Here is a 22,764-nt window from a genome sequence, read left to right as displayed (position 1 = left end):
ATTTTGTTAATGAGCTCGCAAAAATCAAGATGGATATCAAATAATATACATTATATATATATATATATATATATATATATATATATATATAAAGATGAATATATAAAGAAAATTCTCTTAATAATTTTCCATAATTTCTCAGATAACATAATATCCAAAATCGGCATATAAGACGTCTTAAAGTAAGATATCTTAGATTGTCTCGAAGATAACGATTTTACATCCCGATTTATGCAGTCTGAGTTTTAAATCAATTCTCGATTTTACGGATTTTTTTTGTAGCTTCTCAAAGTAAACTCTCTTTCCGACTGTCTTCTAACAATTTTACTCGCGCAGTCCATTGTCACAACTACCACTGCAGATTTTTCCAATATCTACCTTACAAATCGCGTCAGTCGAAAGTGATGACGCCAAGCAATTCCTTTTTAAAAGCGTTTCATAATCACAACGGAAATTGAATGTAGTCGTGCATAAAATGCGTAAAATCGAAAACTCAAAGTAATTTCTCTTAAATGGGACTTGGATTTGTGTTATAAAAATGGCTCACCTCTGTGGTGGAAATAACCTCAAATTTACAACGAATTGTATTTTCGCTTGTGCGTCAACCCGAGAGACTGGCACGTTTCTTTTCTCGCGTACTCGCCAAGCGGGGCGAGATATTAAACGACTGTAACGCAATTCCGCGCGCGATTTCGCGATTCGCGCTTGATTGAAATACGAGAACGACGCCTGGCAATCCGACGAGCCAACGCGCGAAAGGAAATTCAAAGAGAGTTTGGAATTTCCGTTAGCGTCCTCCGGTAGTGCTGCGAATTGGCACGGTGGCGCCATCTCTGACCCGAAGTACGGTACCACGTGATGCAAATCGATGGATACGGTACGAAGAGTACAGTAATGGCGGCTACTGTGTTATCGTTTAAACATGACGGAACGCACGAGTGCAAGTTAGACACTTGCACTATACAAGGATTCCCGTATAAAATCGTACTTGAAGGGAGATTTCAGGTATGGCTGGTGCTATGAGACAACTAGAAGTGCGGCAACTTCCCGCGGAAGTGAGAGTGATGCAGTGGTCGCCGAAAATGGATCTTTTAGCGATCTCCAATGTAAAAGGTTAGAGTCGAACAATCTGCACCTTTAATACTGTTAAAACCGTTAAAGTCCTTTAGACTTGCCCTTTTCTTCTTTCTCTTAGTCTTGTCTTCTGAAAGATAAAGACTCTGTTAAACTTCGGTCAGCTTTAATTAATGTTAGAAGAGTAGCTTCAGAAAAACTTTCAATCACCGTCACGTTCCATCGTGTTTTCTATTACGAAACATTACAGGTGAAGTTGTCCTTCATAGACTCACGTGGCAAAAGGTATTGTTGCTAAGCCCTCAAGACGAGTCCGACACTATCGCTCACCTAGCGTGGAGACCGGATGGGAAGCTCCTTGGTGTGTGTTACGAGAACTCCAAATTGCTCTTTCTCGTTGACGTTGAAACTAAAAATGTCATTCACAAAACCAAACTGCCAACAAAAGACTCAACTGTCTGCTGCATCAAGTGGCTGCTGCTACCTAATGTAGAATACGACAGTTCATCGACAATTGATAAAACCGATATCTCACCTACGGGTGATTATTTGCCTCCACTGCCCACTTTAAACAGAACTTTCAATCAGGAGCCGGAACGCAAAGAATTTCTAACACATTTGGATATGCTGTATGTATGTATCGCAAGAGGCAGTTTGTTCCCAATTGTATGATCATTGCGAATAATGTTAGTGTGATCATATGTATTGTCCATAGGTTGGTCAAGAAAATGGCACGGTGTTGATATATATTTTCGGTATGTTTTACTGTGGCACTATCACTGTAGGCCACGGACCAATTTTAGAAATCACAGGTGGACCTGAAGGCCTGATGTGGATCACGTGGAAAGACAAGAGTTGCATTAAGACAACCAGAGTATCCTGTCCACTACTGGAGAGGAACATAGCATTCTTCAAGGTTTTTTGCATGATACATCTTATAATCGTTTGTAACGGATTTGTAAGAAGCAGGAACTACGTTCTGAAGTATTACGCATGGTAACTTTTGATGTTGCACTAAAAAGAAATATGGGTCATGAGAGTTTGTACATTTTATTCTCAGATAGCGCAAATTCAAGCCAACATAGAATGTTTAAAGGATTACCTCTCGCGTACCTTGATGGCTACTTCTGAAGCTTGGGAAACGATACTCCTGGAAATGGATGAGAAGCTCACACGATACGCGGAGGCAAATCCACCTGGTAGTATGCCTGCGGATTTCTTAGAACTGTTAATGATCGGAGTACCCACGAAGAAAGTGCAAGATTTCCTGCTTCGAGAGCTCACAGAGAAGGGACTGAAGAAATTTGGTCACAGTATCGAAATGTGTTACGGTAACATACAGGTATATCGTAAAGAAAAGAAGATAGTACAGAATAATGTCACTTGTCTCCGTCGAATGCTAAAGTGATGGCTTTCGCAGAAATTGGTTTCGAAAAACTTAACCAGCGTCGGCATGGCTCTGGTTTATCAATTAGCCGAATTGAGGGGATTGGTGAGAGTAGGTGGCCCGTACGAAGCGATAGGATTACGCGATGAAACACTGGTAACTAATGCCGTAAATGAGGCCGAAGCTTTCCTAGCAAAATCGTACGAGATCGAGCAAGTCATAGATCAGAGTATGCGCAATTACAAGGCCTTTTTCCGGTACGAATTGATTAATTGTATCGTCGGTTAATATTCATCATTGCTCACGTAGTGATGAGTGGTGTTAATTTCTCATTTTAGCTGGCTGTACGTAGCCATCCTCCAGTTCACGGACGAAAGAATACCGCCGGAGGTGAGTCGCGTAAGTCAACAGGAATTGACATTCATCGCCGAATTTCTGCACGGCTTCGATAAGACCGTGTCGGGCGCGGATGGCAGAAGAGTGGTGAATTTGGAAAAGCTGGGTCAGTACCTGCGCCACGAGAATCTGCAGACTCGTTTGACGCCGGAAGGAAGCGAATGGGCCGCTATGCTCGATACAAATGACTGCTTGCGCGATTACGCGCACATAGTGAAGCAGGACTTCAGCTTGTCTCTGGTGCAATCTCACGCGAAACTGGTCTCCGCTATACAAAACGTTTTCACCGAATCCTATCAAAGCTTGGTCGATCACTTCGCAATGGTATCGATATCGTTACCGTCGCTCGTATCTCTGATATCCACGCAAATTGTAACGAACGATGGGAATCTCTTGCTGGCCATGAGCGACACCGGCAGCAAGTCTGTCAAACTTTACAAAATCGAGCATTCGTCCGCGGAACCAGCATCGCTCAACTCGAAGGTGACCACAATAAACATGGATCACGAGCACGGTTAGTTGGCGCACAGCTTATAGATTTCAAGTTTTCCATGTATGCATTGTGATACGAAGATAATTAATTTTCCTGTATTCCGTATTTAAGGAGAATATTCCAAGGGGAGCCCCAATACTGTGATAGTGGATTTGCAATTTTACTCGCTGGACTATCTCAGCTTGCTTACACTGAACAAACAAACTCACACGACGTTTCTCATACAAGTGCCGTTGCGTGACATATGCGCGTTTAATCATCAAAGTGACGACACGGTGAATTTGTTCGATATCTTCGGCGTGACGTGGTCGAAACCGTTCCAAGGGATATTCAGGCGACTGGCGGTTAGCGGCGCGCGGAAAGTGGCTGCTGTTTTGAGCGAGAACAACAAGAAGATCCGATTGTTTGAGACCGAAGTGGAACCCGAGGATGAGGAAGACGATGAGGACGACGAAGCGGGAATCGAAGATAACATGATGGATGCCACATCCAGTGCGCCAGTGGAAATTTCTTAATGAAACATGAGTGTAATGAAGGAAGTGGGAAGGAAGTGAAAGTAGGACGCAATCAAGGTATGGATGATCCACGTACATCGAGTAGATTATAAATCAGTGCTCGGGGAATTTCACTTCTCAGCGTCGTTTATTAACAACTTCCGCTTCAATCTAGTTTACTTCGATCGATATATAAATACGATATCTTGTACGTTTCTAAAATATATTTATTGCGATAGCTATATAATTAATAAACTAAATATTGTTTGTTTTTTTATAGTAAGATACTGAGCGACACATCGTAAAGTAATAAAACAACATTTTTCCTTTCATATCTCTAAGAATGGGACGTTTGCAGCGAGTCTGCTATTTAATAATCCTATGTTATACGGTAATTTTATTCGCAATTCTATGGTATCGCCTGTTACTTCTGCATTTGTTTGAATACTCTAGGAAAATCAATGTCAAGAGCTGAATTATCGATTCCACCACCGACTTCGGCAGTTGATGCAACTGGTGTATTATTCGGACTGTACCGTGCGGGGGAATTTTCCCTTGACTCCTCCAGGTCTACAAACAAATAGCTGAATGGTAATATCTGTTGCCCACATACATATGCTTTCGTACGTAAACTTGAGGAAGATTTACCGAAAAATCTCTGATTTCTCTTTCTCTTGATGGTAATAATTAGAAGAACAACAGCTACGGCAACAACCAGTACCATCACAGCAGCCAGTCCTCGTACTAAATTTGTCTAAACAAGAAGCACATTTAATAATATTTAAAATTACCTTCTTTCACTCGTGTGTTACAGTTACCTCAAAATCAGTCTCCCAAACATCTTCCCAATCTTTCTTAACTACCAATTCAATGGAATGAATCTTGAAACTGGACTCGTCCGATAAGCCTCTTGAAACACATTTGTAGAAGCCAGATTCTGCCGTTGACACACCCTATAGAAATTATAAACAAGTTGTCATTTGGGAAAAAACTATTTATTAATTCATTGTCTATTCAAGCACTTACTCTGATCATAAGTCTGCCGGTCAGCACTTCGTAATTATATTTCTTTTCATTTAAAGGATTCCCTGGCCCGATAATATCATTATTTCCAAATTGCCAGAACATAAAACGGTGACGGTCGTCAATACTTAAGCATGGAAGGTCAGCCAAATGTCCGGCTGTGACTTCTTTCACTGTTACTATATCATCTACACTTTCCGATCTTTGTAGTGTAAGTGATAAGTAAAAAAGCATAAAAAGCCACATGGTCACACCTGAAAGGACGATATTCCGAATGTTTACATCAATATAAATTCCTCTCGCAAGGAATTCATTTAACTGAAAAGTAACGTATAAAATGATGTGAAACATATAGAGCAGAAGTACATTTACTGATGGCTGACATACACTATCACTATTATTCCTCAAAGATCAGTAGAAATATATATTTATATATAAAATTACAAATGTAAAGATTTAAATATATAGGAGAAAGTCCTATATTTATGGAAATATATGCAATTACTGTGCACGCTCTACCATGACCAAGCGGACTGTCAGTTGTTACTAGCCTGTCCTCCTCTCTCATTCTATAATTATATTCTAATTACACCGATCACCTTTTTCTCCCACAGCTGTAATGCTGCAAAACCAGTTTGTTCTTCACAGATGGTTGTCACAATAACTATTCAGTATTCGACACAAAGCAAGAAACCGTGCCGACTGAATGTTGTGTAATCACATGAACGAGCAACTCCCGCAATTGTTCACTGCTTCTATTTTTTTTATAGAATAAACTGAACAACAGCATTAACATAAATTAGCGATTTTTTTTCTTATACTGTATAACGCCTTTACCGATGAGCAAATTGCTTACAACATGCACTGCCATAGAGTTACTTATTTTTAACTCTGTCCTATTTGGCCTTGTGCAATAGCAAGTATTTATAGTAGACTACCGTATGTACTTAGCGACAGTGTGGCATGTTCGCATCCTGCTATAAATCAATCTACTGATACAAGAAAAAAATAATACTATCAGGTACTTGATTTAAAGAAACAAATGTGAAATATTCATACATTCATATATATATATACACACATGTTCTGTACAATGTGTATGAATATAATCTAATATGTATGACAACATAATGTACAATAATAATGTTATCTTAGATTATTCTAATTTTATAACAATAACCGTCTTTAATACATAATAGTAACATATGCAGCAGTATTAATTGTATACTTTATTACAACAGATTACAGCACAATTCCATCCGTAACACTGACCAGATGATTCCTTATACTAAGAATTATGTTATATTAACGTTTGTTTTTAATAATACATACATACTCTTTAGGTAACTTGATACCAGATAGGATTGATCCATTGTCAGTATCTGGAGTGCAGTACCAGATGAATGAAGATGTCCACGGTCAGTGCCGGGAGAAGTAGCCAGAACGGTGCCAGCACCACTTTACCAGGTAAGAACCAGTGAGGTGCTTCGAGTTTCAAACAAATCAGGATCTTGGTGCACATGAATACAAGTACGATGGTCATGTACCATGCCTGAAACAAAGTTTGCGATCATTACGTCAAGGTTCAAAACGCTGACTTATCTAGATAAAAGTAAAACTATAGATTCCTCTGTATTGTTTGTTTCCGTATGACATTGTCTCATGCGTTTCCCACAAAGATAACGTCATGAAACGCGCACCTGCCTGTCTAAGAAAGAAGTCTTAGATACTTACTTTGCGTTGCAAACTGACAATATGTCTGTTGAGTGGGTTCTTGCAATGTGAGATCATGTTAAAGATGATATAAATGAGCAGAAAATTGTCATAGAGCCACAGCGGGATGAAAACGATGAAGTAATTCCATTGTATCTTCTGGTCAAGCCTGAGAGCCAGCAGGATCATAAATATGAGGACATTGAACCACGCGAACAAGGCGCGATGCAGAATCGCCATGGAAGGCTTTTGTTCAAAAGGAGGTAACAGTGCACAATTGTGAAATTATTATACATTTGTAGGCACTGTACATTTGACAGGTCTTTTTAACCTTCTACAGCCAGCGATCCATGTTACTTCCGATTATTCTGATTTACCAGCAAACTCTCGCCGGTCATGATGGTGCACTGTAAAAGCGTGAGATAGCGCTGCGTGTTCGATAATGTTCGTAAAACCCGTATCAAACTACTCGAGGACAATCGGACCAATCAGGTAATCCAAATCTTGCTTTTGGTTGTGATTGGTCCGATTGTAATCTTCTATCCTTCTAATTCGATACGGATGAACTAACGAAGTCAATTATTGCAAAACTGCACTAATATACGAATGCAAATATTGATATGCGGCCTTTTTACCTACATTACCTTCATTTTTTTTCTCGGTCTTATTTTATTTTAAGCATAAGAACTATGATATGATACAACTAAAAGAAAAAAACTGACATCATGCGGTTATCTAACGAAGATAACGAAACATTTGAATAATTCTTGTTAACGTTTCAAGCGACCTTCTCATGTTTTTGCGTTGCAAGGCATATTGAAAGTTGAGCTATTCGATTTTTTCCTGCTATTGTTTCAAGTATGAATTTTGATTATATTATAGGTTATAACGACTTATTAGTATTCCTCGTGGAATTTTAATGACCAGACATATATAAACATATTTTTCATTAGATAAGCAGATCGGGAAAAAATCCTTCAATTATCAAAAACGGACACAGCGAGCGAATAATATAGCATTTATCGACAACCAATGGGCTCGCGCGTACAAGCAAACGTCACAGTGAGATCACAAGATAACAGTAGTGTAACTCCGGCACACTTTACTACGGACATAAACCATCCGAAATATGGAGAAGATACGCGGCGGACACGGAGGAAGAAGGAAGGTAAAGAAAACAGCCGAGGAAACAAGGAAAACTAGAAGGAAGAAATCGAAAAAGGTAAATTAAGAGATAGTCTTCTCTTTATATTCTCCATTTATAGTATGACATGTATATTTTACACTTGTTTTTTTTTCTCTCTATAGCATATTATTACAAGGTTTTATTAAAAACGGAAATAGATAAGATAAAAGATAACACGATTGCGATTCGTATTATTCAAGAGTGATTTTATCTTTTTCTCTCTTTCGCGAGACGGGGAGATTACATATTAACTACATCATTGTTGAGTAACGTTCAATCTCACAATTCATCATTTCTCTCTCTATTGCGTGATGTGTCAGTCTCTCGGTTCTCTCTCCCCATCACTCAGATCCGTATTAGTAATTGAGCAACATTTGTTTATAGTTCGCAGCAGCGGATACATTGCGCGTCGCACACACTGTTCGGCGCCAATTCGTGAAAAACTCGTGAGTGTGCGAGCGGGAATCCTCGAATGCAACTGGAATCGAGAATATGGACACGACGATGGATTCTCAAGTACGTATATCGACCTTGCATCGACCGTGATACATGAGTCGATCGGATTAGTTCGGACATTCTCACGTAAGCACATTTTTCGCTATAATAAATTCACAAGAAATTTACCGAAAAATCATCATTGCTACGAGAAAAAAAATCACTTTCTTCACAGTGCCTGTAGCTTCGATATTTAAACCGATTTATATGGGACAGTTCCAGTCGCTACATCAAGTCTAAATAGGCCGATAACATATTTGATAAAAATTTTAAATGACCAGAACGACATTCTTTTTCGTCTAAATGGTTTTCTTTTTAACAAAATTTAAAGGGCGCCATCTTTCGTCAGAAGTTCTTGTAATTCCGACATCGAATATCTCACTCTCTGTTGCCGATTATTAAACCTCGAATTGAGGTTCTGTCGTACCAGCCTATTCAAAATTAATTGAATTTATCACTGTATATTTGAATCCTCGGAATGCATAATCTACAAAAATCATATTTTCTCCGCAAGTAAATCTTCATGAATAGAATGTTAGCGTATTTATTAAGAATCAGAGGAGCACGTTGTTTTCGACTTGACGCAATTTGACACGCTTAGATAACCGGCATATCTCGTTAAAGATGATACTTCGTGCGTGTAAATTCTTCATGGTCGGCGATTGTAACGTTAGCATTAGATTAAAGCAATGAAGAACTTTCGAGATATGTGAAATCGCAAAGACAAATGATATTATCATCACACACGTATAAGTAAAAATACTAAAATATCGGACCGGGTTTTACGTGAATCCACAAACAAAAAAGAGAGAGGTGAATTAATTAAATGTCATCGAATGTCAAATAATCGCTATATAAATTGTGCTTTACGTGCATATATAATGTTGGCATTGATGTGACGATGATAATACTAAATATTAAAATATTAATATCACGATATATTATTTATATTGAAACATTATGTTGGAGAGATGCATTATATTCTTCTGCATTAATCTATTAATCCGGGAAAATGTGATTATATATAATTGTATAAAATCATATATGAACTTTGTCCATATATGTGGTTGCATATATGATCATATATGTCTATACGAAAAAATAATGCCTCATCATTTAATTAAATGTCGATATTATATACTGTCAGAAGCACAAGTAGCCAGAAGCATTAACTTCGATTGTATTTGCATACAATGCATGTAATTTGTAAATAACAGTATTTTCTCCCTGTAGACATATATAATTATACATAGTCATATATGAGCAAATTTCATATGTGACCTTTTTTTCCCGGGAATATAAATCGAATATCGTAGGGAGGAAATACTTTCTTTCTTCCGTACAAGATCGCCCCGAAGGGAAGAACCGGGGTGTATCTTTTTATCCATTTGTACTCGCTCTAATTAAATAAAATGAGATACTATCAACGAATTGACCACAACCAACGACGACCATCCGGCGATACCGGATCGGCCGATGACAAAGCATACGTAATGCCTCAAAGTTATGCAACTAAAAATACTTGTCTAATAATGCTATTCCCAAAACGCGAGAAGCGACGTCTATTTTAACGGATTAGCGAGTCTGCGAGCGCGTCCCGATGACCCCGCTTGTTCGCGTAGACGCCGGCTGCGAGTCGTCAGCGCGAGGATAGCCGGTAGCTGGCTCGTTCGAACGAGGTGACGAGTCATTCTACGCCGGACGACCTCGAACTTTGAGACAATTTTACTCGATAACGATGTAACCAACGGTTCCCTCTCTCTCTCTATTTTTCGGCTACGGTTATTTTTGCGGAATACCTGCGGAAACCGAAGTAGTTTATCGGGGTAGATTATCGGGGGAGGATAAGTGTGCTGTGCCTCGTAACACCGTATCTCAGGAAAGGCGCTGCGAGAGAAAAGGAAGCTGATCTTATCGGTCCTCTACCGTTGCATCACAATCCCGTCGCTCATTCATTCATTCATCCGTTTGCCCACTCGTTAACGTTGTACATTAACCTCTCTCGCTCGTTTCGTGATCGTCCACGTGCGCTGTCGATATCACGATGTCAAATGTACGAGCATTGGTAAGTGTGTCTCTCTCTCTCTTTCTCGCTGAAATAAAAGCCGAATGATTAGAATCTCGCGAATATCGCCGAGTTATCGCTCGTCGATTGTTGATTACTTTGTGTCTCGTATCGTTGCCGATATATCGCTTCACTTTCCTCGGGCAAAGTGATCTCGGCGAGAACTGGTGTACTATTTACGTTAAAATGGTATTTTATGCTCCAGGTGCTCCCGATCTTGGCTGCGGTAGGCACGATAATCATCATAGGAGTCGCCGTGAGGGTGTACAAGTCCTGGTCGAGTGAGAAGAAGAAGAAAAAGTCTCCCCCGATACTGCTGGAGGACCCGGTAGTTAAATACAGCCTGCCTCTCGTTCAAAAAGACACGATAAGCCATGACACGAGGAAATTTAGATTCGGACTGCCAACGCCGAATCACGTTCTCGGTCTGCCCGTTGGTCAGCATGTGCATTTAACGGCAAAAATCGGAGAAGAGGTTGTGATACGAGCGTACACGCCTGTTTCCAGCGACGATGATCAAGGCTACGTGGATCTCGTCATCAAGGTGAGCAAAGGGATGACATGGTGACATAAGATATGATGAAAAAGAAGGGTTCGTCTTGACCAAATAAGGCTTTCAGGTATACTTCAAGAACGTACACCCGAAATTCCCCGAGGGAGGGAAATTGTCTCAACATTTGGAGAACATGGAAATAGGAGATACCATTGACTTCAGGGGTCCGTCCGGTAGAATGATTTACAAAGGGAATGGCAAGGTCTCTATAAAGCTCCTCAGAAAGGAGCCACCTGTAGAATATAATGTTAAAAAGGCGAGTATATTTGCTGAGTTACAGCGATTGCTACGTCGATGTGTTTCCTTGTTGCCACCGTTGAGAACAACTTTTGTGCTTCTCAATAAAAGACATAATGATCAATCTTACAGATGGTCATGCTCGCTGGCGGCACGGGTATTACGCCGATGCTACAGTTGATCCGTGCGATAGTCAAGGATCCTACGGACGAGACGCAGGTGTCCCTACTGTTCGCCAATCAGACCGAGAAGGACATTTTGCTGCGGGACGAGCTGGACTGGATTGCGAAAAATCATCCGGACAAATTGAAACTTTGGTACACGGTGGACACGAGCAGCGAAGGATGGTCTTACAGTACTGGGTTTATCAACGCTGATATGATAAAGGATCACATGTTCCCACCGTCGGCCGATACTATCGTATTGATGTGCGGGCCCGCTCCGATGATCAATTTCGCTTGTACGCCGAATCTCGACAAGCTCGGCTACGATTCGAAGTTGCGATTCGCGTACTAGATTGATTTGCCGCTAACGTTCGTAGATAGCATGAGTTCCGGCTGAAACTTACAACGCTTTTAGTACTTCGTTAAAGGAAACCGACCGAGCTTTGTTGGTTCAGCTGTGAGTGGTATATGGTCACACATATCGAAATATCTGACGACGCAAAACGATGCCAATCGAGGATCTGTTAGTCTACAAATTTCCGACCGAGAACTCGTAAAGACAGGTTGAACAGTATTGACGATTGTTACATAAGAATGGAGGGCTTAACGTGATAATCAATGTAGCCGTGTTAAACGCGGACTTATCTGTATAAATGTTGAGATACCCGCAAGACACACGCATAGAATTACGTCCGGCTTCCTTTTTTTTTTATTACTGTCGATATAAAATCCGTCACATTTGAGGGAAGAGGAGAGTGAAAAATCGAATCACATGAATACAATATACATGTGCTGTACCTGCCTCACCATTGTGAAATATACTTTATTTAACCATTTACCTATATACTGTTACGAAAATAGTCTACATCCCATATTCTGAATTCACTTTTATCGATGAAAGTGCTTCTAAAAGTGATCTGAAAATCACCTGACTGATTGATTGAAAAATCACACGTTTGAAACACTTTTGGCAGTAAAAGTTCAGAATATGGACCTGCGTATAAACTGGTTGAGTAAAGTATATTATTAATGTGCGTTATTCATCGGAAGTGCTGTATCTCAAAGCATTTATTGACGTTGAACCTACTGTATTGTTATAAAAAAAAAAAAAAATACGAAACATACAGAGACGATATTATTCCCTTAATATTCTATAATGCTGCATTTGGAAGAAACTGAGCCAGAATACAAATTACAAATACATGACATTCGAAGAAACGTGTCGAAATATATTCTATACTCACTGTGATAATATATAAATACGATTAGTATATTAATATTATCAAATGCATTATTATCAAGTAACGGTGAAGTAATGATAATTTATACAATTACTAGAGCATGTTAATTAATTTTATAGACCGTACGTCCGACATGAAAAACCGCAAGCAACGCGGAATCGAGACAAGATAATTTTTTTAATTTCTTCGTTTTTAGTAAATTAACAACGTCCTCTGTCCTGTACGCGTTTCCTAGGAGCCGCGCGCAAGATATCGTCGACGCGCAGAATCATCTCCGCCGCTTCGGCCGCGCTCAAGAGAACCTGCCTCTTCACCACCCAAGACTCGGTCACCCCTAGGCGTTTCATGCAACCGAGCTTGCCAGATTCCATATCTGTAAAAATTATAAAGCAAAATTACATTCTAGGGCGGATACTAGAAAAAAACGAAGCGTTACAATAAAACATATCATCACAAACACAGAACATAAGTCCGGATCTACAATAGGTGTAACAAGGTGTAATTTCGAAAAAAACGGTCGACTTATAATTTTAAGACAATGTTTCATGCCCTAAATCTTTGCCTTTGCCATCATCATTTGTTTATTTCTGTTTCATCACACAACCGTTTGCCATCAATCACAAACAGGTTTTTCTTAGTTTAAGACTCAGAAAATCGGAAGACGATCCAAAAGAAATTACGTTACAATTTCAAAGGCTTGTTATACCCATTGTAGATCCAGCCTGAAAGCATCAGGAGGTCACAAATATACATCTCGGAATGCTACTGATACGGAGAATGGTGAGGAAACTTGCCCAATCCCATGGTATTGCCGCCGGAATTGTGCGCGGCTCTCAGCTCGCTGACCAGCTGCGCAGAGTCGAAGCCGGCGTTGTCCGCGATAACGGTCGGTAGCTGCTGCAGAGCTCGGGCGAACGCCTCCATTGCGACCGCTTCCTTGCCCGGTGTAGCCGCAGCCGCGCGCATCACGGCGCAGGCCATGATCATCTCGCTGCATCCGCCACCGTAAACTATCCTCGACTCGCGCACCGTAGCGGCCAGGACGCAGAGCGCGTCGTGCAGGGACCTCTCGGCCTCGTCGATGATCTGCTGGGTCGCGCCACGAATGACTACGGTGCACGCCTCCCCCAACGGAACTCCGGAGAATCTCAGAAGAGTGTCTTCTCCTATCATGATCTGCGTGGGAACCATGTGATGCGTTAAAGGAACTTTCACCTCGCCTAGTGGCAGTGTCTGCCTTAGATCATTTCAGATTCATCCAAATGAAGGTGAGATGAAAATCCGAAAAATTCATCTTAGATCAAAGTGATGAGATTGAGAGGATTTTGTTTCTGATTTATCTAGATGAAAGTGATGCTACTTATCTAAATCATTTTTTAGGCATATAGCTTTCACGAGACTATGAAAATTTAGGATAGAAATCACGCGGGCCATAAAATTACACAAAGGTTAAGTAATTCGTCGATCGATCTAAATTGAAGGATCTAACAGAAAAGACCGATAATCATTGACTGCTCGCTAATCGCTGTGTTTTCTGAACGTATGGTCATTATTTCAGCCGGTTTGGCTTCAAAGAACAGACCGTAGATTGTCTCGCATCGAGTTTGTTACCTGCTCGATAAGCTCGCACTTGCCGAGCTTGACCGAGTCCGGGTTATCGAAAGTGCTGACTATTTCTCCGCCAGTGACGAGCGCCAGTCTCTCAATACCATCGAAATCAGCGTGCTCGATAGCCATGACACCAGCATCGGCGAACAATTGCTCCGGATAATTGTAGATCAATTGTCTGTTGATAAAGACGTTGCAGCCGTGCTTGATGATTTTGTCGACTTTATCCTGAAATTCGGAATAATTATGCGCTTCGGTAATGCCCAGACAGTCTCGTCAGACTGTGATCCGAACGTACGAATGTTTAATGCGCGTGAAGAAAACGCGTTGAGTTTATAAATTTCAAGAAATCAACAGCGAGTTCCGTTATACCTTCATCTTTTCTTTCTCCGCGGTCTCCAACTCCGCAATTTTCGCCATCGAATCTACACGCACTCTGGAGCCGAATACCTGTAAAAAAAAAAGTAAACAGCGTTAGATTTACATAATATACAGGGTGTCCCGCGAATTTCTCCCAAATGTACCGGCGAAGTTAATCGATTTATTCACGGATCACCCTGTATATAACTACTGTGTAACGTGCGGATGTAATTGTACGAGAAAAAGCCACACCTTAATCTTGTCCGCATCCATGGATGTATTAGCAATGAGTATACGAGCGTCGGTAACTTTCTGCGGCTGATGGACACCCGGTTTCTTGTCCAACAAGAAACCCTCGTCCAGGAACGAGTCCGCGAGCGTCGCGCCGCGTTTCTTTATTATTTGTATCGCGGACAAATTGCTGGAGCCCTTGAGCCGCAACACCGCGTCTACCGCGAGCTTGCTGAAGTGCTCCTTGTGCTGAGACAGGATCTTCGAGCTCAGCGTTGTACGCGCGATATTCATCAGATCCTCGCGAAAGTGTTCGGGGTCTCCCGAATTGTCCGCGGCGGTGTTCCCCAGAGCCTCTCTCGCGACGTTCACGGCGTTCCTCCAGCCGGAAATAATCGTCTGCGGATGTATCTTTTGGTCGATCAACTTCTCAGCTTCTCGCAGGAGCTCGGCAGCTGCGAGGGAGATACGGTAAGCAAAGTCAAGTGGGATACGCAATTAAAAAGACAAATTGATGAAGGATCCAAGTGAGTACCGAAAACAGTAACCGAGGTGGTGCCGTCTCCTACTTCGTCGTCCTGAACACGAGACATGTCCACCAGAATTTTCGCAGCTGGATTATCCACACCGACACTCTTGAGTATAGTGGCGCCGTCATTGGTAACCTGTACTTGCCCAGCAGACCTGCCATGAGCCACAAGTATCTTGTCCATACCCTTAGGGCCGAGAGTAGACTTGACGAGATCCCCGATAGCGATGGCTCCGACGAACAAGCTCAATCTGGCTATCTCGGCCTTCTCCTCGCCAGCTTCATTTTTCAGGATCCTCACTGGGTTCAAGGAAACCTTGGAACAAAATGAAATAACACGGTTTAACTACCCACTCAAAGTATAATTCAAAATATAACTTAAACTACTTTGGAATGACGTAACTCTCTATGACTGCGTTCAGAAAACACGAGCAGTCAGTGAACGGTCAGTGATTATTAATCTTCACCGTTAGATCCCTAAATTCCGACCAATCATGTTGACTAATTACTCAACTGCTGTACAACCGTTGTGTCTTTTTAATGCGACCCGTTACTTTTCTGAGCGGTAACACCTATCAAAATGGCGAAAACTGGAAATTAGGATCTGCGAAGCGGCCGAAGGAAATTGACTCGCAATTTCTACCGTGTACACTGCACGCAGCCCAAGTAGAAGCTGCGTTAAAAGACGCCACGTGCCGTACATATATACATTATCAACATACCCGAAAGAGACCGGCTTCTCCGACTGAAACGATCGCGACGGTACCGCGATTTTAACGTGATGTATTGCAAAAGACAGATCACGTTGACTTACCATTGTGAATTAACACGGGCAACTGCGGTGTATCACTTCGAGGAGATCGTGCGGGGTTCCGGAGAAACAGGAACGAGATCACACAGCACACGTGGACCAAGAAACGATCGAAACTCGAGCGGTTCTTGGAGCAATGACGGAGGATGAAAGGACAAAAGAAGAAGATAGAATTATTTATTCGCGCACGCGCAGTTGTTGGCCCTCGTTGAGGTGCGTGTTCTACTGCGATATCGTTAGAATTGATGCGAGAAGAAAATAGAAAAACTGTAAAGTGGAATATGCAGGATGATGGTTGCGAGGGAATAAACAATACGGTTTATTGCTGAAATCTCCTGTCGTCGGGACTATTTCCACGCGACATTCGATTTTCTCCCGTACTCGTCGGTGATTGGCGGAAATGAACCGACATAAAGGCAAGATTTGACGTGCGTGTACTTCGTTTTAAGAGAGCTGTATTGGACTGCACCTTTAGCTTTAGTACGTCATCGAATCCTCGATTTAATTCCTTTTAAGTCCCGATTCGCGCGTCCAGCGATACGGGGTTGAAATTGAAGTGTGTTTGGAAAATTTATAAATAGGGAAAATAAAAATTGATTTTCAGAATATTACGAAATATCTCGCGAAATTATCATTTATTAATTAATTATTCATTAACGAGTGACTTATTACAGAATACTTGTGTATAATTTAATTTTTATTAAATTAAACACTTTTATCCTATACATTCTAGAGTATCACATGACATTCATTATTTCCATCACTGATGTATCAAATGACCTAAGAAGAAAAAGTAATATATATGATTAACTGCTCATATCATTTGTGGTATGAATATATGAATGACTCAATCAATTCGTATGAATGCTTACTTGGAATTTATTTGATCACCTGGAATGTAGAATGGATTGCAAACTGCATTGGAATATGCGGCATGTAGCTTCTTGAAAGTCTATTGATCAATTTTTAAGGATTAAATTGATGCAAGAATCTATCGACGCATCTGTGATACACATATGAAACAAGAAACAAGCAATACCATTTTCACATCGTTTTCCCTCAACGATACATTGGATGATTGCAATACTATGACGAATTTTATTTTTGTGTTAGTAGCATATCCGTATCTGAAGGCAAAAATTTCAAGAATCTATTTAAAGCGGAACTTAATGTAGAAACATCTCTGGTATCATCAAATTTGTCAATCCTATTGTTAACTGTATGCGTACATTTTATACTCTTCAGTTGCAAACAACAAACCCAGATACAAGTCGCGCGTATCGACTGCCGTTTTGTTTCCTACACTCAACTTCTCTTCTATGATATCGATGGATGTGTGTACTTTGTAGTGAAACTGCAGCGCTGAGGCCTCATCCGCACACTTGATATATTTCGGGGAGTTCTGCGAAAGACACTTGTCAGTCGACCGAACAATTTCATTCGTACAATTGCATACGTTTGGACATTTCCGTGCAACTTGATGAATCGTGTCCAAACAGCGCAATGTCCAAAACCGGGACATAAGACGTCTTTTCGATGTCTCAAAAATGTCTCATATTGCGAAATCTTAAAAGCGACTTTAAGACGTCTAAGAGACGCCTTATGTCCCGATTTTGGGCATTCGTGCTGTCCGGGTAACCTCTAAATACAAAAGCAACGTATACTCACATCCTTGCCGATAACAGCGACGCAAGCGACCATTTTTTCAGATTCTACGGAAACGCAGAAGAATGTAATTTCATTACAATGCGACACGCATTTTCTCTCGAGTCTATCCGAGAACGATTATCGCAGGCACGAATTTTCCGTACACAACGATAATACAGGTTAGAATGACAGTACCGTGATGCTTATGTGCGTGTGTGTGTGTGTGCGTTGCTTGAATAAAATAAGATGCTGTTTCGACGAATGATTTTAATTTGCTGTACAAAATGTTACAAAATACAGAATATCGGCGTACACGTCGAAAGTATACACATTACAAAAAGTAGTAATTCTAATCGATAAAACGTACTGTACATACTAGAGAGTAATTTGCTGAATCAAAACAACACTTTCTCTCTCTCTCTCTCTCTCGTAACCTAAAATCTCCGGATAATTGTGCGTGACGTAAACTTCTCCGTTAATCGTCATAATATCTTTTCTTCAATGTTCTGTACTTGCGCAACATGTACAACGCTTCCAGCTCTTTTGTTACGAAATTACCGTGTCCTATCATGTTATCGATTTTCTCGGGATCGGTCTCGGCTCTGTTTTTGTCGAAGGCTCTCCTCAACTTGCTCCTGAAATATTGATATCCCTTTGGATAGTCTCGACCCATGTATAACAGCTGAAAACATATTTTTCCAAAGATTTCACGGGGAAATAGAAGAAGATGGGGAAATTAGTTAAATTATGTAAGGAACGATGAAAAAGAAGAAGTTTGCGTGTTTCTTGCTGTTTTAAGTCTATTCGCACTACTGTTATTATTACCGTCTTGTACAACTGGATAACTTGGGTGCGCCGTGACATATCACGTAATAAATCTCAGTTCAGCTCGGATAAACTTGCAAACCGAGCCTTGAGAGGTAAGACGTTTGATAAGTTGTTATCTTTATTATCACGCTCGATAGTTTCCATCGGAGAGATACGAAAGATACGAAATCTCCGTAGTATGGATCGCACCGCACGAAAACCGTGACGTCACAACGGCTTCACACAAACCGTTTTCAAGTGATAATCCGCCACCTTCTCGTAGACCGCAGTTACAAATGCACTCAATTGCAGTCGGTTGCACTTCGCTCGCATTCGTCGGTTGACTTCGTACGGATATTGTTGTGTCTCGGAGGAGCCCAGCTTGCTTTACTGTGACACAATTACGGTAAATTTCGCACGATTAGTTGTATACGATTAAAGTCAATTCTCCGTTTTTTTAAATATCGCGACAGCATCTTTGCAGAGTTGTTTCTCGATCGAAACAATCGAGTAAACTTTCTCTCGAATTGTTGGATCGCGGACATGCAGTCGCGACACACTTTCGACCTGCTGCTGTTTTCCGTTTAACCAAATAGATTTTGATTCGAACAAGTCTTGTATGCTGGCTTCGGATAAAGTACGGCTTCATGAGAAGCGGCTTAAGTTCCCTCGGAGAGCGACTCGAATACCTTTGTTTGAAAACGCTATTGCGTTTCCGTGAATTCAATCAAAGTCAACAACGTCATTACGACTATCGGTGGTATTTATCGATAAAAACGGTGTAATTATCGCGAACTGTCTTTTTTTCTCCCCCACGATAATTGCATTTTAATGAGTCTTTAAGGTATTGTTAATTAATTTCTCCTCTAAAGTGCAATTTTTTTTGGCACATGCACAGATGTTTTGCCTCTTGACATTGTATTTGATTACACATATCCTTGATGATTACACATTTCCTGTACGGTAATTTAACGCTCTTCTTGCTTCCTTGATAAGTATTATCTGTTATCACCTGATATATGCAATAATGATGCAAACATTCTTTTGTTATCTTTTTTATAAGAGAAAAACAATGACATTTACATTTATATTAATCCTATTGGTACACGCGATCATCTATCAGTCATCACAATCTAGTTGGGTCATTTATGTTATCAAAAATATTGATAATAAATATCGACAATAAATACACCAGTATATAAATTCTGTAATTTAGTATCACATTTCAGAGACTCGATGAAAATGTTTTACTTTAGGAGAACTCTACTTCTAATATTTTGTGGTAAGTTATTCAAATAATTTATATGATACCAATATGATGTTAACATAATTCTTTGTTTATTGCATGTGCATTCTTATTTACCTCTTCTCATTAACATGTTTTTCTTTTCTTTTCAGGGATATGTTACGTAGTAGCATCATCCAAAGAGGCTTTGGCAGGCCCAGCATTCAGCCAAACATATACAGTGAAAGGGACTTTGTACATACCATATGCGGAAATTCGTGAGCCTTTTTATGCGTGGTACGACGGTACCAGTGGATCAAGTCGGATTGATTACTATGGAGGTACAAGTTGAATTTATCTATCTTTGGAGTTTAGAAACGTATGAAACAAGTCAATATATAGTGTACAAAGTACAAGCGATATATAATTCCACTTTTATTATAGGAATGGTCAAAACCTATCAACTGTCACACAAAGAACAGTATGGAGCCAGCATAAAAATAGCACCTGTTACTACAGAGTCTGTCATTAATGAGGATACGTGTCTTCAAGTGAATGGCACTAAAGACATGAAGATAGAGCCTCAAAGTATCCTCCCAGATACACACGAGATGAAGGTAATAAAAAATATTTTCAATACGACACTATTAGCTATATTATAGCAAATAATATGTATGTGGGTAACTGGTTTTACAATAATACAGATTAGTAAATTATGTGTATAGTGCATTGGGGAAGAGATGATAAACGGGCTGATGTGCGAAAAGTGGCGACTTGTACAAGAGATCGGAGAGAAAACAAATAAATATACACTCTGGATACGCTATAAGGTAAGGATAAAATTACTTGTAATGTATAATAAGATAACATTTACAGTAATTAAAATAAGTATTTTCTGCAGAAATCACCCCGTGTCCCGCAACTAAAAGAACCTATTCCTGTAAGATACGAAATGCGTGGATTTAATAGCCTTTTAGGTTCGCATTACGATCATTATTATTTGGATTATGATTGGTACTCCTCCGAAACACCCAGCTCGGATGTCTTTAAAATTACGGAAAGTATGTGAAATATCTTCGTGTAGCGGCACTTATTTTATTACTACACACATACCTTACAGTCGAATCATTTCTTTATTACAAGACTTGTAATATTAATTTTTTTTTCAGACACCACATGTGCCAGTTTCCCGGGTCCGGGGGAAAATCACATATATACTTTTAATCCAATGCGCGAGTTCATTCACAACTACGAGGGTCATGTGGACGAAGCGTTCGATAACTTCAAAACGACCCACAAGAAACATTACAGCAATGACTTGGACCACAAGAGTCGCAAGGAAGTATTCAGACAGAACATGAGGTAGGTTCTTGCCGAAATTAACATTTTACGTGTGTGTTATATTAAACACAGTTAAATACATTTATATATAAACATTTACATATAAGTTGTATAAAACATCTTCAGATTTATCCATTCTACAAACCGTGCCAATTTGGGCTATCAGTTGAACGCGAATCACTTAGCAGATCGCACTGATCTCGAGATGAGGGCTTTACGAGGCAAACAATATACCAAAGGTTACAAAGGCGGAGCACCATTCCCGCACGATATCGAAAAAGAGATTGCAGATGTTCCTGATTCTGTAAACTGGGGACTGTATGGTGCTGTGACACCAGTCAAAGGTTCGCAATTTCGATACATTTTAATGCCGTGTGTAAATTATATAGGTATTAATTATGCACATTACTTAAACAGATCAGTCCGTTTGCGGTTCTTGCTGGAGTTTTGGTACTACCGGAGCGGTAGAAGGTGCATATTTCATGAAGTACAACAAATTAATAAGCTTATCTCAACAGGTAAGAAACTCGTAAAAGTACAACCGTATGTTATTACAGTCCTCTTAATTATTAACTTCGATCTTAGCTCGAGTTTATGTGTTATATTGCCGCGGTATTGTGAATAATAATATGGAAATATTAATAAAATTCAGGCTCTTATCGATTGTTCGTGGGGTTTTGGGAACAACGGTTGCGACGGTGGAGAGGATTTCCGTGCGTATCAGTGGATCATGAAGCACGGCTTACCTACCGAGGAGGATTACGGTGATTACTTGGGACAGGTGAAGATCATTTGGAGAAATCAGTTAAAGAAATGAAAGGAATATCATCCGATCGATGATGTACAGTGCGTAGGATATATAAAACGAGCGATTTGAGAAACATTACTCTCTTTCACAGGACGGATATTGTCATATAAATAATGTGACGACGACAGCTAAGATCACGGGTTACGTAAACGTTACTCCAAGCAGTGTGGATGCCTTGAAAATCGCTATTGCCCTGCACGGGCCCATTTCCGTTGCTATCGATGCTTCCCACAAGACATTCTCCTTCTACTCTCACGGAGTGTACTACGATGCAGCTTGCGGTAAGTTTGCGTCGAACATTAACCGGCTTGCTTCATCGCGCATAGATGTGAGTCCGTCAAGTAGCGTACAATTATTGAACGCTTGGTGATGCAGGTAATACTGAAGATAAATTGGATCATGCCGTCTTGGCCATTGGTTACGGCACTTTGCTCGGAAAAAACTACTGGTTGGTGAAGAATTCCTGGTCAAATTACTGGGGCAACGATGGCTATATTCTCATGGCACAGAAGGATGACAATTGCGGTATTCTTCTTACTCCCACATACGTTACTATGTAAGGATGTTCCTATTTCTAAGAGCTGGTCGTTCATCGCACCAGAGGCTCTCTAATATTAATCTAATAAAAAAAAATGCGCAAATATATAGGTGAAGTGTCGAGCATATTTCAGACTCTCAACTATGTCTAGCTTACGATGAACGACGTGAGCTCTGTGAAGTGAATTTGTTAAAGATTATTACTTTCTATGTGTTACAAAGGAAAATCTGTAAAATGTATATATATAAAGGAAAATATATACAAAATATTTCGTAATTAAAAGAAGCATTTGTTGAACACGATTTCTTTTATTAGTATCAAAAAGGTGATTATTTAGG

At 40.2% G+C, this 22,764-nt stretch overlaps 7 protein-coding genes across 16 annotated transcripts in view; 3 read left to right on the top strand and 4 right to left on the bottom strand.

Annotated features, from left to right (window-relative positions):
• Positions 1-3,952, top strand: part of LOC106749116 (anaphase-promoting complex subunit 4) — a 47,597-nt gene extending 43,645 nt beyond the window's left edge. For both annotated transcript variants that reach the window (XM_014628236.1, XM_014628246.1), the window contains exons 3-9: positions 995-1,113; positions 1,325-1,707; positions 1,790-1,990; positions 2,135-2,416; positions 2,495-2,718; positions 2,800-3,371; positions 3,462-3,952. In XM_014628236.1, coding sequence (XP_014483722.1) covers positions 1,008-1,113; positions 1,325-1,707; positions 1,790-1,990; positions 2,135-2,416; positions 2,495-2,718; positions 2,800-3,371; positions 3,462-3,865 — 2,172 coding nt within the window. In that variant the 5' untranslated portion in view covers positions 995-1,007 and the 3' untranslated portion in view covers positions 3,866-3,952. The remainder of the gene's footprint in view (positions 1-994; positions 1,114-1,324; positions 1,708-1,789; positions 1,991-2,134; positions 2,417-2,494; positions 2,719-2,799; positions 3,372-3,461) is intronic.
• A 138-nt stretch (positions 3,953-4,090) lies between these two features.
• LOC106749221 lies at positions 4,091-6,323 on the bottom strand. The gene is made up of 5 exons (XM_014628457.1): positions 6,204-6,323; positions 4,871-5,121; positions 4,663-4,797; positions 4,493-4,598; positions 4,091-4,414 (listed from the first exon to the last, which is right to left on the bottom strand). The coding sequence occupies exons 1-5, from the start codon at positions 6,238-6,240 to the stop codon at positions 4,269-4,271; spliced, it is 675 nt and encodes a 224-aa protein (XP_014483943.1). The 5' UTR covers positions 6,241-6,323; the 3' UTR covers positions 4,091-4,268.
• On the top strand, positions 5,467-12,393 carry LOC106749187 (NADH-cytochrome b5 reductase 3). Of its 3 annotated transcripts, XM_014628376.1 has the most exons (9): positions 5,467-5,888; positions 6,211-6,334; positions 6,696-6,843; positions 6,921-7,072; positions 7,534-7,802; positions 8,151-8,282; positions 10,532-10,870; positions 10,947-11,135; positions 11,249-12,393. In XM_014628376.1, exons 6-9 carry the CDS (start codon positions 8,259-8,261, stop codon positions 11,630-11,632), a joined length of 936 nt encoding a protein of 311 aa, XP_014483862.1. In that variant the 5' UTR covers positions 5,467-5,888; positions 6,211-6,334; positions 6,696-6,843; positions 6,921-7,072; positions 7,534-7,802; positions 8,151-8,258; the 3' UTR covers positions 11,633-12,393. The 3 variants fall into 3 exon arrangements, with proteins under 3 accessions (XP_014483862.1, XP_014483869.1, XP_014483875.1); XM_014628383.1 differs by lacking the exon at positions 6,921-7,072; XM_014628389.1 differs by lacking the exons at positions 5,467-5,888; positions 6,211-6,334; positions 6,696-6,843; ... (1 more) ...; positions 7,534-7,802; positions 8,151-8,282 and adding an exon at positions 9,557-10,326.
• LOC106748837 (transmembrane protein 60) lies at positions 6,243-6,978 on the bottom strand. The gene is made up of 3 exons (XM_014627721.1): positions 6,958-6,978; positions 6,602-6,826; positions 6,243-6,419 (listed from the first exon to the last, which is right to left on the bottom strand). The coding sequence occupies exons 1-3, from the start codon at positions 6,976-6,978 to the stop codon at positions 6,243-6,245; spliced, it is 423 nt and encodes a 140-aa protein (XP_014483207.1).
• Positions 11,982-16,476, bottom strand: LOC106749176 (T-complex protein 1 subunit beta). The gene is made up of 7 exons (XM_014628350.1): positions 16,064-16,476; positions 15,256-15,565; positions 14,742-15,175; positions 14,502-14,579; positions 14,133-14,357; positions 13,316-13,697; positions 11,982-12,894 (listed from the first exon to the last, which is right to left on the bottom strand). The coding sequence occupies exons 1-7, from the start codon at positions 16,064-16,066 to the stop codon at positions 12,722-12,724; spliced, it is 1,605 nt and encodes a 534-aa protein (XP_014483836.1). The 5' UTR covers positions 16,067-16,476; the 3' UTR covers positions 11,982-12,721.
• Positions 16,477-16,678: 202 nt separating this feature from the next.
• Positions 16,679-18,791, bottom strand: LOC106749227 (trafficking protein particle complex subunit 2-like protein). 3 transcript variants are annotated; one of them, XM_014628470.1, is made up of 7 exons: positions 18,533-18,791; positions 18,266-18,389; positions 17,729-17,772; positions 17,290-17,462; positions 17,100-17,187; positions 16,933-17,012; positions 16,679-16,840 (listed from the first exon to the last, which is right to left on the bottom strand). In XM_014628470.1, the coding sequence occupies exons 1-7, from the start codon at positions 18,569-18,571 to the stop codon at positions 16,798-16,800; spliced, it is 591 nt and encodes a 196-aa protein (XP_014483956.1). In that variant the 5' UTR covers positions 18,572-18,791; the 3' UTR covers positions 16,679-16,797. The 3 variants fall into 3 exon arrangements, with proteins under 3 accessions (XP_014483956.1, XP_014483965.1, XP_014483974.1); XM_014628479.1 differs by having other exon boundaries at positions 18,266-18,342; XM_014628488.1 differs by lacking the exons at positions 18,266-18,389; positions 18,533-18,791 and adding an exon at positions 18,084-18,118.
• On the top strand, positions 17,764-22,708 carry LOC106749122 (digestive cysteine proteinase 1). Of its 5 annotated transcripts, none has more exons than XM_014628281.1 (12): positions 17,764-17,886; positions 19,744-19,796; positions 19,913-20,080; positions 20,184-20,356; positions 20,465-20,569; positions 20,641-20,800; positions 20,909-21,101; positions 21,207-21,424; positions 21,498-21,598; positions 21,733-21,861; positions 21,980-22,169; positions 22,264-22,708. In XM_014628281.1, the coding sequence occupies exons 2-12, from the start codon at positions 19,751-19,753 to the stop codon at positions 22,446-22,448; spliced, it is 1,668 nt and encodes a 555-aa protein (XP_014483767.1). In that variant the 5' UTR covers positions 17,764-17,886; positions 19,744-19,750; the 3' UTR covers positions 22,449-22,708. The 5 variants fall into 5 exon arrangements, with proteins under 5 accessions (XP_014483767.1, XP_014483776.1, XP_014483749.1 ...); XM_014628290.1 differs by lacking the exon at positions 17,764-17,886 and adding an exon at positions 18,555-18,627; XM_014628263.1 differs by lacking the exon at positions 17,764-17,886 and adding an exon at positions 18,815-18,920.
• The last annotated feature ends 56 nt before the right edge of the window (positions 22,709-22,764 follow it).

The sequence above is a fragment of the Dinoponera quadriceps genome, unplaced genomic scaffold, assembly GCF_001313825.1.
Source record: "Dinoponera quadriceps isolate SergipeBrazil2010 unplaced genomic scaffold, ASM131382v1 scaffold37, whole genome shotgun sequence".
In the NCBI taxonomy this organism is placed as follows: domain Eukaryota; kingdom Metazoa; phylum Arthropoda; class Insecta; order Hymenoptera; family Formicidae; genus Dinoponera; species Dinoponera quadriceps.
Note: the sequence above shows the minus strand (reverse complement) of the source record. Positions and strands in the feature narration are given on the sequence as shown.